The sequence below is a fragment of the Dreissena polymorpha genome, chromosome 5 (genome assembly GCF_020536995.1).
Source record: "Dreissena polymorpha isolate Duluth1 chromosome 5, UMN_Dpol_1.0, whole genome shotgun sequence".
NCBI lineage: Eukaryota > Metazoa > Mollusca > Bivalvia > Myida > Dreissenidae > Dreissena > Dreissena polymorpha.
Window position 1 is genome coordinate 62,908,768 of NC_068359.1, and position 18,763 is coordinate 62,927,530.

Consider the following 18,763-nt stretch of genomic DNA (forward strand, 5'->3'; position numbering starts at 1 on the left):
ATGGTTTTAAAAGGATCATGTGCCAACAAAGCAACCTTTAAAGTTGTTTGTGTTGAATAACTGCCATATACAATTAAGAATGAGACTTTTATGTATTAGAATAACTACCTATAAAAAGTTAAGTACAAGAGTTTGAGAACATAGCAAAATCCTGTGTCAAATGTGCAAAGCAAAATCCTGTGTCAAATGTGCAAAGCAAATTCCTGTGTCATGTATGCAAAGCAAATTTCTGTGTCATGTGTGCAAAATCCTCTGTCAAGTGAGCGAAATTCTGTGACAAGTGTGTAAAATCCTGTGTCAAGTGTGCAAAGTCCTGTATCAAATGTGCAATTCCTGTGTTAAGTAAGCAAAATTCTGTGTCATAACCGTAACTGAAGTGTGCAATTCCTGTGTTAAGTAAGCAAAATTCTGTGTCATAACCGTACCTCCAACAGCATCTATCTCATCAAAGAAGATGATGCAGGCCTTCTTGTTCCTGGCCATCTCAAACAGCTCCCGGACCATCCTGGCACCCTTGAACACATACAGGGACGCTTTACATGAAACGGCAGGGTTGGTTAGTAATTTCACAACTTCTAACAGATGTCAAGTGATACACGCAATTCACAATGAATTAACAATTGAAAAACAAGAGATGTATTTGTCAGAAACACAATTTCCCCTTCTGCGCCGGTTTGAAGCCATATTTTTTACCTTTGACCTTGAAGGATGACCTTGACCTTTCACCACTCAAAATGTTCAGCTCCATGAGATACACATGCATGCCAAATATCAAGTGGCTATCTTTAATATTGCAAAAGTTATGACCAATTTTAAAGTTTTCGGACGGACGGACTGACTGACGAATAGAGAGACAGACGGACAGACCGCTGGACAGTTAAAAAACTATATGCCACCTGTCAGGGGCATAAAAAGTCTCCATTTGTAGGTGTTACTTTGGTAAGTACATTGAATGTCACAAGCAATCAATGTAGACAAACAAAACTTCATTTAATTTAAATACATTAATTGCATATCTGGAGCACAAGGAAACAGTCATATTCACTGGGGTAAAAAGATAGGTCAAATATTTAATTTGAAAAACAATGACCTAGTTTAACAAGAATGCTAATTCTTAAAAACTATTTCCAACATCAGTAAGATCTAATACAAGTTAGTAAGAGACCAAACAAGAGGGCCATGGTGGCCCTGTATCGCTCCACTGTTTTTTATGTGAAAAAAGCGTGCAATGCGCATGGGTTGAAATGTACTCAAGCATGTCACTTTCTCTTTCTATCCCTCGTCCCACTGGGCGCTTAAAGTTGGAAGGGTGAGCATTTTTTATATATGGAAAGCATTACTACGGTGTTAACTAAACAGACTAAAAAGTCCGGGAATTGTCGCACAGGTCCTTTGCTTATAACGTAGGTAAATTTATCTCTCCAAAAGATATTGTTGTTCTTTTTTTTTCACATATTTTTAGATGCTGAAGATCAAATCTACACGTGTTCTACGAGCTTAATGAAAGTTCCTTCATTCAATCATGAATCTTTTTCCAAAATTCCAAAAAGTGTTTGTAGGTTTCAAAGTTTCTGTTACGTATATTGTTAATGACATATGCAAAATATGTAATGACGTAGATCACCTGAACTTTACTTCATTCTTGAGGCATTAGTGAGTGTAGCAGGATTGTTAACGTGGTGAAGAAATTGTTTATTGTACAAAGAAGATATTTGCCTTAGGAAACATAAAGTTACGAGTTTTTCAGGTTCATGAGGTGCCGAAAGGCAGTAGGAATGATAACTTTGTAGAGGTTGTTTGTTAAACAAAGTAAATGTTTATGAGACAAAAAATTGAATTATAATTCATCAAGATGTTGCGATCATGGCAACAATACTTGCATATGGCGTGAGGTTTAAAGAGATATCATGACAAACAATTAGCTTGACCTAACTTTCCTTTACTTTTTCCATCTGACATTGGTTACCTGTCATGTTTGTTTTTGAAAAATACTAGGATTGCCATATATTGAAATAAGGTATCTGATCTATTCTCTGATATGTTGCTAGTAATATACTTAGCGACAGTCATGTTATAAACAAGGGGTTTGTTCACGGCATCTGTAGAATATACTTTTAATAGATACATCTTTTTTAAGTTGGATTCTCCTTACTTTTTTGCTACTGAATATTACAATCACTTAATTTAAAAGTAACAATTTGTTGCTAAGTTTATCTTGAACAAATATTTTTTGCAATCTGTTTATAAATCATAAAATGATGTCATTCAATTTTTTTTTTGATAAATAGGGCCTATAATGAAACAAGAATTTTGAGAATGTTAACATAAAAGAATAATACTAACCATTTGGTGAAAACAAACAAAACAATACAATTTTTTTATAAAATGTTATATACAAACAAGGTTAATGGACTAAATATAAACAAACACACTTGAGTGTTCTTCTTGTGTTAATGATGTATTAAACTGAGTTGAATTAATATATAAATAATTTGTTTACCTTTCAATATCTTGCATTTCACATCTTTAGTTCAATGTTATTTCAATTAACTGAACAGCGTGACAATCATAATAAAGCAGAATATGCATATGAATCTGATTATACACAGATCCACTATTATATAAATCAAATCATGTTTGTCTATTTCCATGTTTGAAAGATCCTCTTCTAAATTGTTTTACTTCGCGAGTAGACTGAACTCCCAATTTGCAAACAGAAACACTGGTTTCCGTGACAGAAATTCACTGTGCACATTTCTAAACAAAATATGTGTTTCATGTATCTAAAACGTAGTCTTTTTTGTTGACAAACACATTTCATTATTCCTATCAAACTATATGATGTCAGTCGTCAATTCGATTGATATTTGTCATTTCAATAATCTTAATTTTCGCTTCACAACAGCGCCATTTGCATACGCAATACCAAACACAATTTATGAAACCGATTTTAATTGGAAGATTGGGAAACGACAGCCAATTATATCGCTCATTTTAAAAATGCTTAGGCAGAATCTACCAGTGTAAAATGCTGTGAGTTTTCGCTGGCCGCTGATATATTAAGCATATGTTCAATTTTGTGACCCCCGGGGCAGGGTCAAATTTGACCCCAGGGGCATAATTTGAACAAACTTAGTAGAGAACTATTAGATGTCACTACAAACCAAATTTGGTAGCCCTAGGCCCTACGGTTATGGACAAGAGATTTTTAAAGTTTGCACAAAATAGGCTTTATATAAGCATATGTTCAATTGTGTGACCCCAGGGGCAGGGTCAAATTTGACCCCAGGGGCATAATTTGAAGAAATTTGGTAGAGGACTATTAGATGTCACTACATACCAAATTTGGTAGCCCTAGGCCCAATGGTTATGAACCAGAGGTTTTTAAAGTTTTCACAAAATAGGCCTTTTATAAGCAAATTTTCAATTTTGTGACCCCTGGGGCGGGGTCAAATTTGACCCCAGGGGCATAATATGAACAAATTTGAAAAAGGTTCACTCAAGGAACATTCCTGAGAAATTTCATCACAATCGGACCAGTACTTTAAGAGAAGATGTTTAAAGAAAAAGTTAACGCAAGGACGCGCGCACGACGGACACAGGATCAGGACATAAGTCCCACTTGCCGCTGGCAAGTGGAACTAAAAATGAGATTTATTGAAGGTTTTCTTACAACAGCCAAAGTTTTTTTCTCACCTCTCCAACATATTTCTGCACAAGTTCTGACCCAATCACGCGAATGAAGCAGGCATCTGTTCTGTTAGCCACTGCACGAGCGCACAGGGTTTTACCCGTACCAGGAGGCCCAAACAACAACACGCCCTTAGGAGGCTCAATACCCAGATTCACAAACTTTTCAGGCTGAAATTGAATTGCATGAAAATAAAACCTTTTGTTTACCCTTTACCACTTAGATTCGTATTTTACCCGTTACCACTTCGATTTGTATTTAACCCTTTACAACTTAAATTCGTACTTTACCATTTATCACTTAGATTCATATTTAAACTTTTAACACTTAAGATTCGTATTTTACCCATTACCACTTAGATTCGTATTTAACCCTTTACCACTTAGATTCATCTTTTACCCTTTACCACTTAGATTCGTATTTTCACGCATTTGTGGTCCCTTAGAAAGTTATATTTAATTAAAACTTTTTTCTCTAGATTCAAGTTTTTAAGGCTTCATTTCCAACCCTTAGATACTGACGAGCAGCAAACAGCATAAAACCTGAACAGTTTCTCACAGGCTGTTCTGGTTTTATGCTGTTTGTACATCGCCATTTTCACTTTGCTTCTAAGTGGGAAAGGGTTAAAACATTATAATCATGATTCTTTATGGTTGTTAATGAAATGTTTTCTGCTTCCAAGCTCCCATTCTAAAGTTAAAGACTATTATAGGTATTTTAAGTGTAAAAATATGAAAATATTCTGTTGTGAACAGGTTTAACCTGCCCTCTCATCAATTCTTTGTGTTGAACTTTCCAAGGTCATCCCAGTTATAGTTATTTTTTTTGTAATAAAAGTATTTCATTATCAATTTTCTTCCAGATCAGCTTTTTATATTTTTAATTGAGGACTTTTATAAATTACTATATTTTCTCTTCAACATTTATTTTTCATTATTTTTTATATGAAACTTCACTTACTAATTTTCTAAAAAATCTTAAGATTTTGTGAGGGGCAAATATACATAATTGCACACAACATATTTAGGTGACACATTCTTTGAAATAGGCCTCTTTGAATGAAGATTTAAGAAACATTACTACTCAAAATCAACGAAAATTTTGTACAATTGTTCGTAAAATAAACTTAAACAATTAAAAAATAAGTGTTCCTATGGCAATTGCCGAAATCTCAACGCCAGATGTGGTCTGGTAAAATAGATGTTTATAGATACAAAATGCTCGTTTGTATTATTGTTGTGCATATCTATTCATACGACATATGAACACTAACATGGTGTTCGTGTGTCGTATGAAAAGATATAATCGCGGGAATTAATTGTGGCCACAAATAAATAAAAACGAGCATTTTTATCTACAAAAATCTAATTACTTGTAATCATACGACATCTAGCGTTGAAATTTGGGCTATTGCTACAAGGAACACTGATTGTTAAGGTGTTATCTTTATTTTATGAAATACTTAACGAAATTTTCGTTGATTTTGAGCATTATAGAGACTTTAAAAGGGGTGCAACAACTTGACCGGCAGAACGATCGGTAAATCGGTTAAATATTTGTAGTATAGGTAAATGCATGTTTTCATGGATTATACACAAGTCATTTCTAACCCTTGTATACTAATACAGATAATTAACATTTTCTCCAGCTTAAAACCACATGTCACCCTGACTATTGTTATATTATGTTTTCATAAAATGCATTACTGTTTTGTAACTTGGTATCCAGGAGGTGGGAGCTGTTATAGGTGATATTATTGACACGTAATAGTTGTGATCAGAAACAATTTATGAAGGCGTTGATTTTCTTATTTTAAGTTTGAGTTTACATTTACAGGATTGATAGTGTTCCCCAATTTTTTTTACAAATATAAATTGTATGAAGATTGTTTTTTGTTGGTGAAATCTTGGCAATCAAGTAAACGTTGTACTTGCTCTTTTAGAATTTATCTTAATTGCATTATAAACGATGATCCCAATCAAAGGCAAGTATTCATAAAGAAAGCATTTTTAGAATAATTATTGACATCACAACCATCAAAAAGTTCTTAATGTATAACATTGATTGATTTTGAAACATTACAAATTTCAATAAGACGTTAAAAAGCAAAATAGTTATTACAAACAACAATCACACATGTGCCAGGAGACTTATTTAAGCCACCCTATTAAATATAAATTAAAACTTGATATTTATGATAATTTATTGATACCTTGTTTTTTTTCGTTCAAATTTAGGTCCAGTAGGGGGACCCATTCACAATGGGAAAAAGTATATATTTTTCCCAAATGAAATTTAAAAACAAGCTATGTGTTTGTGAAACACTATGTCCCCATATATTTGACCTTTGACCTTGAAGGATGACTTTGACCTTGACCTTTCACCACTTAAAATGTGCAGCTCCATGAGGTGCACATGCATGACAAATATGAAGTTGCTATCTTCAATATTGCAAAAGTTATTGCAAATGTTAAAGTTGGGGCAAACAAACAAACCAACAAACAAACCAACAGACAGGGCAAAAACAATATGTCCCCCACTATTGTGGTGGGGACATAAAAAAACATTTTTTTAAATAAGTCTTTACATGTAAATTATCTCCAAATTAAGCTGTTGAATATTTGAAAATATAATACTGAAATTACTTTTACCATCAATGTTATAGTATCTATAAGCATTAAATGAACAACATTAATTTTCCAATTTCAGGCATAAGTACGTGATATTTCCCAATTCAAAAGAACCCAACCCCATTCCCAAAATGGTGAAAAAAAACACACTGTCTTGGTGTCTGGGTGTTTATGCCTACCTAAAGCAATGCTCTATTGTTGAATATTTCTATACTTTCTATTTAACCCTTTCCCGCTTAGAAGCAAAGTTAAAATGGCTATGTGCAAACAGCATATAACCAGATCAGCCTGTGAGTAACTCGCTGTCTGTTCAGGTTTTATGCTGTTTGCTGCTCATCAGTATTTAAGGGTTGGAAATGAAGTCTTTGAAAACTAGTAGCTAGAAAGAAAGATCTTTAATTGAATTTGATTTTCTAAGGGACTACAAATGCGCCAGAATACGTATCTACGTGGTACAAGTTTCAGACCAGTTGTATTATAATGTTTTAGAATGTGCTGATGAATGGTGGCCCAGTTAAGGTACAATACATCTATAGAGCACCCACATGCAGTAAAGGTGTCTCCACGACTTCTCGCAGTTTCTCAATCTGTTCTTTGCAGCCACCAACGTCGCTGTATGTGACGTCTGGCTTCTCTTCTACCTGCATCATCGTCACCGAGGGGTCAATCTTGGGAGGTAACGGGATGTGAATCTGGTACTTGTTCCTGTCAACCCTGCAGGCAAAGTCTTATTAGTTTAATTATTTATCATACTATTATAGCTGTCATAGTTACAAGCAGAACTTGTTAAATCAAAAACTGCCATTATCACAGTCTGCGCAAAAACTATATAGTCTTTCATGCAAAGAATCATGGAACACTGTAAAGCAAGAATTATTGCTTTAGAGTCAAACATGGAAATATCATCATTCATTTCTAATAAATGTCTACTAATGAATGAATAAATGAATTTATTATATACCTGTTTAATGCTTTTAACAAAATACAGGTTGTATCAATCGTTGAAATAAAAAATCTCGTATTACGCTACTCGCTGTTTCCAATTCCGTATTACCATACTAGCCGGACTACTTCGACCCATTTAATGACGTCACATTACGCGCACCGAAAATAGAAATATTTTATATTACAAAATATATTTGTAGTACATCGTATGACATCATTTCTGTGACAAAACACAATAGTTATAACTAAACTCTATGGAATTTAAGGACATGTCGGAAGTGGTGTTTTTTAACAGTAAACTATTTGTTAAAAACATCTAACGAATTCAAAACGTATTTTGGAGTGTGTGTTTATCATGCATAAATGTATATTTTAATAGGAATACAATAAGTGTTTTTCCCAGGTCATTTTAGCGTAGCGAAAAGCCACGCCGCCCTCCCGGATCGCCACGCTGCCCTTTTCAAAGGCAAATTTCGCCACGCGCCCTTTTTTTCAAAGGCAAATTTCGCCACGCGCCCTTATCGATAACATCTTTATTGCCTTACGATCTTACTTGGTCCGCAAAATCAGCTTCCTTGATTGTGTGACGCTCCCACTGTGCTTGATTTACTCGAGAGACGTCAACGTCCAATCGACTATATTAATTGAGCAGATTTAATCTATAACAGTGCTCGATTTATAGGTAGGTCTTACTGACTGCTCCAAAGCTGTGAATTAGTCATGCGTGAATAACCCCGTCTCATCAATAATGCCGGAGGCTATGTTATACCAAGCGCACTTTTCGCTCGGCAATGTATTACTTCGGAGACTTTAGATGAAAAACTCGATGTTATTCTCGTCGCAATTGTGCATTGCATGCATTATTTAGTTATATCAAAACATATATTTTTCCGCATACTTACATTTAAAATCACAAACAAATTTATTCTTTATCGTTTTCGTCTTTAAGATAATTAGATTGAATTATTGAAATAATAACTGAGACGTTTACTAATTTAACAAAATGAGAATCGCGTATACGATTTAACGTTGCTATGCGCACCTGTCCCTTACATCATTTGACATTTTATCAACATGGCGGACTATACAGAATTAAATTGTGACTCGGCAAAAATGGCAAATAGCGTCGTAAACGATCAAATTAACGATGGAGATTATACATTAAGAAGGAATTAATGAAATGTCTGTGATAATCAACGATGCATAAAAATGTTTTAGATAGCAACAACATTATTTATTTATTTGTAATCTATTCGGTGGATGTATGTCACGGAAACGAGTGTTTGCATATTGTTAGCGATCAATTTACTCGCAATGTTATTTTAAACATCTGTCGAGATTATTGTTAGAAAATGGGATAAGACAAACATGGTTTCATTTATATGTTAGTGGATCTGTGTATAATCAGATTCATATGCATGTATTGCTTTATTATGTTTGTGGTGCTGTAAAGTTTATTGAAACAGCATGGAACTTAAATGTACATTGCAAGGTAAATATATTAATATAAATCATAGTAAGTTAAATACATCTATGACCATTACATGTGTTTGTTTATGTTATTTTTTCCACAACTGCTTCTGATGCGATTACATGTTTCCCCGTAATTCAGGTATTCAGGGAACGTTTTTGCCCTTTTTTGCCTAAACTGCACGCTAAAATGCCCTTTTTGAAAGTAATGCGCCATGCCCATTTGCCCTCCTGGGAAAAACACTAAGTCAATAAAATAGTGTGGTTTAAACGAAGTTTAAATAAAGACATGGAAGATAGAAGTGGAATTGCATATTGTTTCAACGTTTTTGTTATAAACATCGGATTAAAGTTGTCAACTTAATTGTTACAAACATTGGATTAACGATGGCATTAAGGTAAGCATGTCTGAAACCTGTGTTTTCCCAGTTCGAATGTTTACACGTTAATTTTACATAAACTGTATTCATCATGTCTTAAATAAACTATGGCGTACCATTTTAGTAATTGTTTTGTCAGTTTGTTAAAGTAAAAAATACAATTGTTAACTGTTTTCGCTAGTTGTTTTATATAATAAAAGGAATATTACGCTAGTCAATTGTTCCAAGAGTTTGTATCACTCTCGTAGCTTGTGCTATTTCGCATCACACTCGAGGCTCCGCCTCTCGTGTGATACGTCATCACACAAGCCACTCAATTGATACAAACTCTTGAACAATTGACTAGCGTAATATTCCGTATATATGTACAAGCTTTTAACCAGACTGTTGCTTCAGAACATGGTCTCTGAAGGTGCTCAAGTTAAACAAGCTGTTTTATGGCTAAATTTGAGTTTCTACTTAATTATTTTTTTTATTGCATAAATAATGATTAATTTAACGTTCTGACATACTGAATTATGAAAACTTTTACCACAAAGTGTGACCCTGACCTCTGAGGTCAGGGGACAAAATGTACACACATCACGCTGTCTTATGATTTTCCATATTTCAGCAACATTATTTTAAGCAAGAGATGTGTTTGTCAGAAACACAATGCCCCCCTCTGCGCCGCTTTGAAACCATGTATTTGACCTTTGACCTTGAAGAATGACCTTGACAGTGTCCGACAAATCCATTGCCCGGAGCCCGGGGGCTACCGAAATTTTTCATCGGGCTACTGAAATTTTCCAGCTGACGCCCGCCGGGCTACTTTAAATCTATAAGAGCGGTAGCCCGTTTTATTGACAGACATACCTAGAATAAACATGCTGACCATGTGTTTCTACACCGTGTATTGCTTATAATCCGATAACAAAGTGCAATCAATTATCTAATCAGTCACCGATCACTTGCGGTCATGTCGTAAACAGTAACAGTGTATTTTAATCATCCAATCAGAATCAACATTTGTCGTCTGCTAATAATATAATGAGATAGTTAGCGCACATGATGCAACATCATTTCGCAGATTGGAATTCTTTGTTAACCGCAACTATGAGTAATAGCGACAACTTTTTGATGTCGTTAAATATCCAAGGACGCCGAACATTAAATAAATAAAAACAATAGCGGATTCTTCAAAACGGTAACGAAACCGAAAATGAATATTAATAACAACGGTGTGAACGTAGTTAACACCTGCTAATTAGTTTGCATTGTCAATTAATAATTGGATTAATCGACTGTTAATCAATAATCCCATATATGCCCGATTTTTTTTTAAACCAAATTATGGGTGGGTAGACGATAAGAGTCATAAACACAAATGTTTGAAATTTTCTAAAGTGTCAAATGAATTTCGGCATATGGTTCTATTTAAAATGGTTCTATTTAAAGATATGATGAAATAAGCTTCCAATCAGGACCGTTCAATTGCAACATGCGTAAATCACCTGCCACGGTTTGCACGCGTTGTGTACAGCTATTTTAGGTTACAAAATTCTACATTTAATAAATGAATTTCTTTGTCCAGATAAAAAGGGCGCAAAATTGGCATGGGTGTATTTATTTGTAAATAAAAATTTCGTAGCGGGTACAACATTGAGATCATTTAATTTCCATTAAAAGTTTCGTTGTGAATTTCAAGTAAAGTACCAGGGTATCTCGCGAATGATTTGGCATTTACATTTCCTCTTAATAAAATATAATGTAAAAACGCTGTATCGTTACCGTTACACTGTATCAATTCCTTCATTATTGAAACAATTATTGTATTGTATACTGACTGCACACAAGTGTCGTAACATACGGATGCAATACGTAAATTCGGACAGTACTTAAAGTCGGACGCAAGTAAATAAATGATTTAATACTCTTGATTTCTTGAAACTCGGTATTTGTTGTTAAAAAGGGCAATTGCATTGATTAACACCATACGAGTCAATCGTATTGATCATCTAAACGCTTTATTTACGTTTCCAACTTAACGTGCTGTCCGAATTTAAGTACACATACATGTGCACATACATGTAATATCTACATGTAGTATATGATTTTCTTTGGTACATTTACATTTAAGCACACGGTGCCTGTACTGTAACATTAATTAACGATATTGACTGTGTACATCAGACTAGTTGCTGTATTATGTATATGTATGTATACATATTATGTATATGTAAATGAAGAAATAAAATAAAGATGAAAACCTGCCTCTTATCTTTTTGTAAGAAAATTTTATGGGCTACCAAATATTTTTATTGGTAGCCCAGTGGGCTACCTGAAAAATAAGAAATTTGTCTGACACTGCCTTGAACTTTCACCTCTAAAATGTGCAGCTTCATGAGACACATACATGCCAAATATCAAGTTGCTATCTTCAATATTGCAAAAATTATGACAAGTGTTAAATTTTTCGGACTGACATGCAGACTGACTGACGGACTCAGACGGACAGGCTGACTGACAGTTAAAAAACTATATGCCACCCTTCGGGGTATAGCAAAGTTATGGCTTAGAAAGGTATTTTAAAGTAGTTTTCCTTCCAAAATTTACATTTAAACTCTATGAGTAACCTTGACCTTTAAATCAAGGAGACATTGTCATCTAAAGATGGCCGAGACAAAAGTTTTTGACAGCCATAGACACTTGCAAAGGCAGACAGTGCATACTGCAATATGACACAAAATTTATAAACAAAATAGTCAGAGACTAAGGGACATTCATTAACCCACTATATTATTTAGTGTTTTTTTAGAAAACTTTGTTTACACAGGTCCATATCCTCCAGCTATGCCTCATACATACCCGACCCTCATGCCTTCCTCTATGTCTGTAGGAGCCACCTGGTCACCAAGGTCGACCACAAACTTGGCAAACTGCTTTACATTTATGATGTACTTGGGGTCGTCTGTGTCTGCATTGATGATCTTCGTGCAGCGGGCAACCTGCAGAGGCTGCTCACCTGCAACCAACACATTGCCTTGGAATCATTGATCTCACTTAACCCTTTAACACTTAGATACCTATTTTCAGGCATATGTAGTCCCTTAGTAAGAAAGTATAATTTAATTAAAAACTTTTCTTACTAGATTCAAGTTTGAGAGGCTTCATTTCCAAATGTTAGTTACTGATGAGCAGCAAACAGCATAAAACCTGAACAGAATGTGTGTTACTCACAGGCTGTTCTGGTTTATGCTGTTTGTATATAGCAATTTTCACTATGGTTCTTATCAGCGAAAAGGTTAAAACAATCAACTAAATACGAAACAAATTAAAACTTTAAGCAATAAACCCGCCTTCTGAAAGTCGTAAAAGAATATTGGTCTGACATCAAAAGTATTTGATCAAACTAGATAGCTAGGGCCACTTTCCAAGTTTGTAGCTTTGACTGTTTAGGGATGTACCTGAACAATGCAAGCATTGTCGATAAATCCTTAATGAAAACATAGAGGATGTTCTGAGTACCAATATAATTTGCAGGGGTTGCTCACCTGAAACCAACCAATATGGGCACATGGAAAAACAGAGGTCAAATAGCTCTTCTGTTAAAGTTTGTCCACCACCAATTTAAATGAATTTGATGTTATTATATAAATGTATACACATTCACTCCTCAATCCATAATTGGTTAACTTCAAAACAACCCATTACATAACAATGATAAAGCTAGGATTTGAAAAGGGCGGGGTGCTTATTTGCCAAACAGGCATTTAAGCGTATTTTGCCTTTTTATCCCGGTGTCATGTTTTTATATAGCATATATTTATTAATATATATCATTTTACATGGATTTTCATTTAGACCAACAATTATTACTTTAATTAATATCACTAGCTTCAATGAGAAAAATGTAACACATTTATTGGACCTTCTAATACAATTTCCTATATAATAATGTGATCAGACTGACAAAAACATAAATGATAAGAAACAATACTCAACCTAGATCTTAAAGTCATGCAGGTAGACTAACGCACCAAATATCAGGAAAGTATCAAAAAGCGTTTCTCGAGAAATTTGGGAAAAGTGTTATTCTAGAGATTCTCAAGACCATAACTCAAAATACAAGAAACCGTCGGAGACGGGTGATTCTCCCCAAAGGTTTTTTGCCACAATATTGCACTATATATTCAGAAAAAAGCAAACGTCTTGAGAGGCATAACTTAAAAATTTCAAAGGGCAATAACTCTCTAAATAAATCATCTAACCAGAACCCACAAATAACATGTGCGTCTCCTCAAGGTAGTTAAGCTTCCCATAAAGCTTTATTGAATTCCAGTCAGAAGTTGGAGAGAAATAGCCTGGACAAGAATTGCACTATATGTACAGTTTATAGAAAATTTCAAAGGGCCATAACTCTGTGAAAAATCATCCGACCATAACCAGCTGATGATATGCACATCTCCTGTTGGTAGTGAAGCTTCCCATAAAGTTTTATTGAATTTCCGTAATAAGTTGCTGAGAAATAGCTCGGAAAATAATTGCACTATAAATATTTTGTAAAATTGAAAATTTCAAAGGTCCATAACTCTGTGAAAAATCATCCGACCAGAACCGGCTGATAATATGCACATCTCCTCTTGGTAGTGAAGCTTCCTATAAAGTTTCATTGAATTCCAGTCATTAATTTCTGAGAAAAAGCCCGAACAAGAATTGCACTATAAGTACCATGGAAAATTTCAAAGGGACATAATTCTGTGAAAAATCATCCGACAAGAACCTGCTGATAATATGCACATCTCTTCTTGGTAGTGAAGCTTCCCATAATGTTTCATTAAATTCCAGTCATTAGTTGCTGAGAAATAGCCCGGACAAGAATAGCACTATATGTACAGTTAATGGAAAATTTTAAAGGGCCATAACTCTGTGAAAAATCATCCGACCAGAACCCCCTGATAATATGCACGTCTCCTCTTAGTAGTAAAGCTTCCCATTAAGTTTCATTGAATTGTGGTCATTAGTTGCTGAGAAATAGCTCGGACAAGAATTGCACTATATGTACAGTTAATGGAAAATTTCAAAGGGCCATAACTCTGTAAAAAATCATCCGACCAGAACCCGCTGATAATATGCACATCTCCTCTTGGTAGTGAAGCTTCCCATAAAGTTTCATTGAATTTAGGTCATAAGTTTCTGAGAAATAGCCCGGACAAAAATTGTGCACAGACGGACATACGGACAGACAGACGAAGCGTCGACTATATGCTCCCCCCAAAATAAACTTTGGGGAAGCATAAATATGCATGGACCACAACACAGCTCGAACTTGATCTGTAATTCATTCAGGTAGACTCACACACCAAAAATAAGGTCAGGGTCGTTTAGCATTTCGGAACGATTCCCGAAAAGTGCTATTTTAAAGAATTTTTTAAAGAAAAGTCTAAGGCCACTTATTTCATCAAAAATCAAAGAACCAAAACAAAACTCAAATTTGATCTATTTAGTATTAGTCTCACACCGACAATCAGGAAAATATCTGCAAGCATTTATGAAACAGAAAATATCTGCAAGCGTTTATGAAACGGAAAATATCTGCAAGCGTTTATGAAACAGAAAATATCTGCAAGCGTTTATGAAACGAAAAATATTTGCAAGCGTTAATGAAACGTAAAATATCTGCAAGCGTTTATGAAACGTAAAATATCTGCAAGCGTTTATGAAACGGAACAAACCTTAAACTGGATCTGTGAATTCATGCAGGTAGACTCAAACACCAAGAATTAGGTAAACATCATAAAACCATTAGGAAAAAAAACTCCGGCAATGGAATGTGTACGGACAGACAGACGGACTCTCCACCGGCTATATGCCAACCTACGGGGGCCATAAATAGGGCATGGTGTTTGTCCAAAAGGGATGGGTGCTGCACCAATTTGTTTAAGCCTAGCTGTATTGCTGTGTAAAACCACAATTAAAGGTAAAGGTAAAAGAAGGTCTTATCTCCATACTCTGTAGAGTCTGCTTATCCGCTGCAAGATCCCATAATGCTGGAGGTCCGAGGCCAGTGTCTGACTCCTTAATGCCTGCAAATATAATGAGGGTCCTTGATAAGTATAACCCTATACCACTTGGACATGTATTTTCATGCATTTGTAGTCCCTCATAAAGTTACATTTCATTAAAGACTTTTCTTAGTTGAACCAAGTTTAAAAGGCTTCGTTTCAAACCCTTAGATACTGATGTCAGAGCAGCGAACAGAATAAAACCTGAACAAACTGCGAGTTACTTGCACTGCAGGCTGGTCTGGTTTTATGCTGTATGCACAAAGCCATTTTCACTCTGTTCTGAGTGGGAAGGTTTAAAAGATAAGAGTATCTTGCTGACCATCTAAACATCAGTTCATACCAGTTTCTTTGGATTTTGGTAGTCAAAGACAACAAGTGCTTATGAATATTTGCTCTCAAAATAGGCCAGTATTTCCGTTTGGTGATTATATAATACTACTGTTACAGACATTTTCTGTTTTAAAAAAGAATTCTAAAATATGCAAAGGTTTTAGCGAGCAATTGTATCTTCTGCTTCATATTGCTATAATAACCCTTTACCACTTAGAAACACACAGGGACGCATTAGAAAATAAAATTAAATTACATGTTTTTAAATACCTTTATTACTAGATTCAAGTTTTAAAGGTTTCATTTCCAATCCTTAGATACTGATGAGCAGCAAGCAGCATAAAACCTTTAGGCTGTTTGCACATAGCCATTTTCACTTTGCTTCTGAGTGGGAAAGGGTTAAAACTAGGGATGCAAGAGGTTACAAAAATCATAAACCGGTTAACCTTTTGCCATACCCGGTTAGTAACCGGTTAACTGACAAACCTTAGGTAGATAAAATGTTTCAATATACGTAATCAATGTCATACTGCTCATACATATACTCTCTATAGAAACGAAAGTAATTTGAGATCGCTTGCGTTGATAACATGTCTGATTTTTTATAAAATGTATTGTAACATTTATTTTAATAATTTTGTAAAGTTTTGCTATATATTGTTTTTATTTTTTCTGCGTAAAAGAATATGAGTAAATTTTTTTAGAACTACACAATGTTCATTTTAATGGGTCATAAGCTTTTTTTTGGTTGTGTCTTTTACATTACGTTTGCGTCGTTTTGCTCACAAATGGTGTGTTTTTTGGTTCATTCTGTTTTACTTTTATTTTTAATGTTACTTATTAAAATAATTTAATTAGTTGCTTGCTTAAATAAAACTTGCCTCAGACGGTAGTGGTGGACTCGTGGATGACGTTTATAACCAACAATGACTTTAATTTATGATAGAACAAATAAGACGTGAACACAACAAGATTTTAACTAAGAATGCAATTCTTTATAAAACTGTTACTTATAAATACTTTATTTTTCGCGGGCAATCAGCGTTTGATATTGGTTTACAAAACATCAAAATAAGCCATCCAATGCCTCAATTGAATTTTATCGCCAGTTCGATGAACGTGTCAATTGCGTCTTTGCTAATAGCCCCCATTCCTCGCAGTTCGCTAGTAATTTTTTCGCGAGTTAAACAAAACAACAGTGCAAATTATCAAAACAAACCCCTGTTTGTTACCACAAAGGTTCTGATTTATTGCTTTATAACATTCTTTTTGTTGACACGTTATTTACAACCGTCGATGGTGTGGCATGTTGTTCTTACTAGTCGCCAGCACAAATTGTCTGAGTTGCGCACAAAACGTAAAATGGTACGAATTGTATTATGAAAAAAAAAAATTCAAAGAAAAAAGCATACTTAAATCATTTTTTAAGATTACCCTTTTCCCAAAAATGTACCTGGTTAACTGGCCGTTTCAGTATGTAAACCTCTTGCATCTCTAGTTAAAACAATATGTTGATGCTAAACTCTCAATATGCTTAACTTTTTATCAACATCATAATCACATGCAACTCTTTATTTTACGAGTTTTAGATAGAAAGACAGAGAGGCATGCAATGGGGATGTCAGTATACTAATTATTCTAAAATAACAACCGTTTTAAATCAACAACAAAACAGTATTGCCTTTTAATGTGAAGTATCAGACTGCAAAAATCTATCAACATCTGTCCATGCCTCCTAGAGCTGCTACGATTCGATCTGATGCATTGAAAATCGGTTCGAAATGCGTTGATTCGATTACGATACCAAACCTACCAAATTCGATTTGATTCTATAACATATAGACATATAAATACATAGATACATAAAGCCCGCTGTATTCTGACTATTTGATACGGGAAGGTGTGGGTTTTATCTTTACCTGTAATTACGACGCGCGCGATTGACTGCTTATTACTATAGTAATCCAATAAAAAAACGCATTATGGTCTACTTTCGGAAAAAGCGTCAAAATGGCTGAACAAGTTGTGGCCGACAAATTGAAATTATCAGATGCGCCCAAGAAGCTAAAATCTAAAGGGTGGCAGTATTTTGAGTTTCGGGATGGTAGCCTTCCTAACAAAGCAAAGTGTAAACTGTGCTTCACGGATGCAAACATAACATTGATTTAGCAAGACTAAGAGGTAGCACAAGTGCAACTACTCAAGTCGCCAGCCAGAAAAGTAGTTCTGTTTCTGTTGGGAATTTTTTAACTTTATTAGAGAATGTGCTTTGTCCTACAGGTAACAGGTGATGCTGTCACGGCTAAATGGGAGACATGCTTGTAGAGGTTTTGTATATAGGTATAATAGTGATAGTACTATCACTCCACTGATTCCAGATGTTCTTATGATTATTTATTTAATTTTATATTATTGTGTATTCAACACAATCTTCTTGTCAGAAGATTTTTTATATTAAAATTTGAGTCCTAATTTGCTATTCTTTTTTATGTGTTTTATATTGACATCGTTTGAAAGACAATTGGCAGTTTCATGCAAAATATTCCTTACAAATGTTAATTTAACACACTTTCAACAGTTTTTAAAACACTGTTGAACCAACCAAACTATATCAAACAAACACACAATTTGACACATGCCCAAGATATCTAGGTATGCGACACTTTTGAACAGAAATGTTTATTTTGAGGCAGAAGAGTGAATATATGATAAAACTAGGTTTGAAGATGAATCGAATCGAAAAAATCGGTATCTGAGTGTATAAAATCTAAATCGAATTGCGAGCTGTTGGTGTAGGGAATCGTTGCAGCTCTAATGCCCCCATTATAGCATAATACCTACCTGAGAGCTCATTGACTTTCTTGAGACAGTCCTGGATATCTTCCTCCACTTGTTTGATGGACCGACTGTACTGACCAACACCCTGCAAATTATCAACTGACACTTAACTGTGAGTTTTAGTGTATGTAGAGCGTTAGGACAATTTCCCAAATGTTCCAAAAGCATAAAATAACTGCAGCATAACTGCAAGATTCACCCAAATTTAGAAACATAAAAAAAATCCAAAATCAATAAGAATGAAAAATGAGGCTGACCTTAAAAAATTGTTTGTTTGGAGTTACCCAATCCAGATTTCTGAAGGTGGGTAGGTAGGTAGGTTTTGTTTTTTTTTTGTTTTTTTTTGCTATATGGTATTAAATGATACAAATATGATAAACCCTATAGGGTATTTGGTGTATTTAAGGACATGTTGTACATAATTTAAAGGCA

At 34.7% G+C, this 18,763-nt stretch overlaps 1 protein-coding gene across 1 annotated transcript in view; it reads right to left on the reverse strand.

The window, feature by feature from the left end:
- Nucleotides 1–18,763, reverse strand: part of LOC127881899 (26S proteasome regulatory subunit 7) — a 40,362-nt gene that overhangs the window by 11,747 nt on the left and 9,852 nt on the right. The window contains exons 3-8 of the mRNA XM_052430102.1: nucleotides 18,335–18,416; nucleotides 15,107–15,181; nucleotides 11,964–12,120; nucleotides 6,867–7,035; nucleotides 3,697–3,861; nucleotides 426–513 (exon numbers count right to left, since the gene is read on the reverse strand). Of these exons, the coding sequence (XP_052286062.1) occupies nucleotides 426–513; nucleotides 3,697–3,861; nucleotides 6,867–7,035; nucleotides 11,964–12,120; nucleotides 15,107–15,181; nucleotides 18,335–18,416 (736 nt within the window). The remainder of the gene's footprint in view (nucleotides 1–425; nucleotides 514–3,696; nucleotides 3,862–6,866; nucleotides 7,036–11,963; nucleotides 12,121–15,106; nucleotides 15,182–18,334; nucleotides 18,417–18,763) is intronic.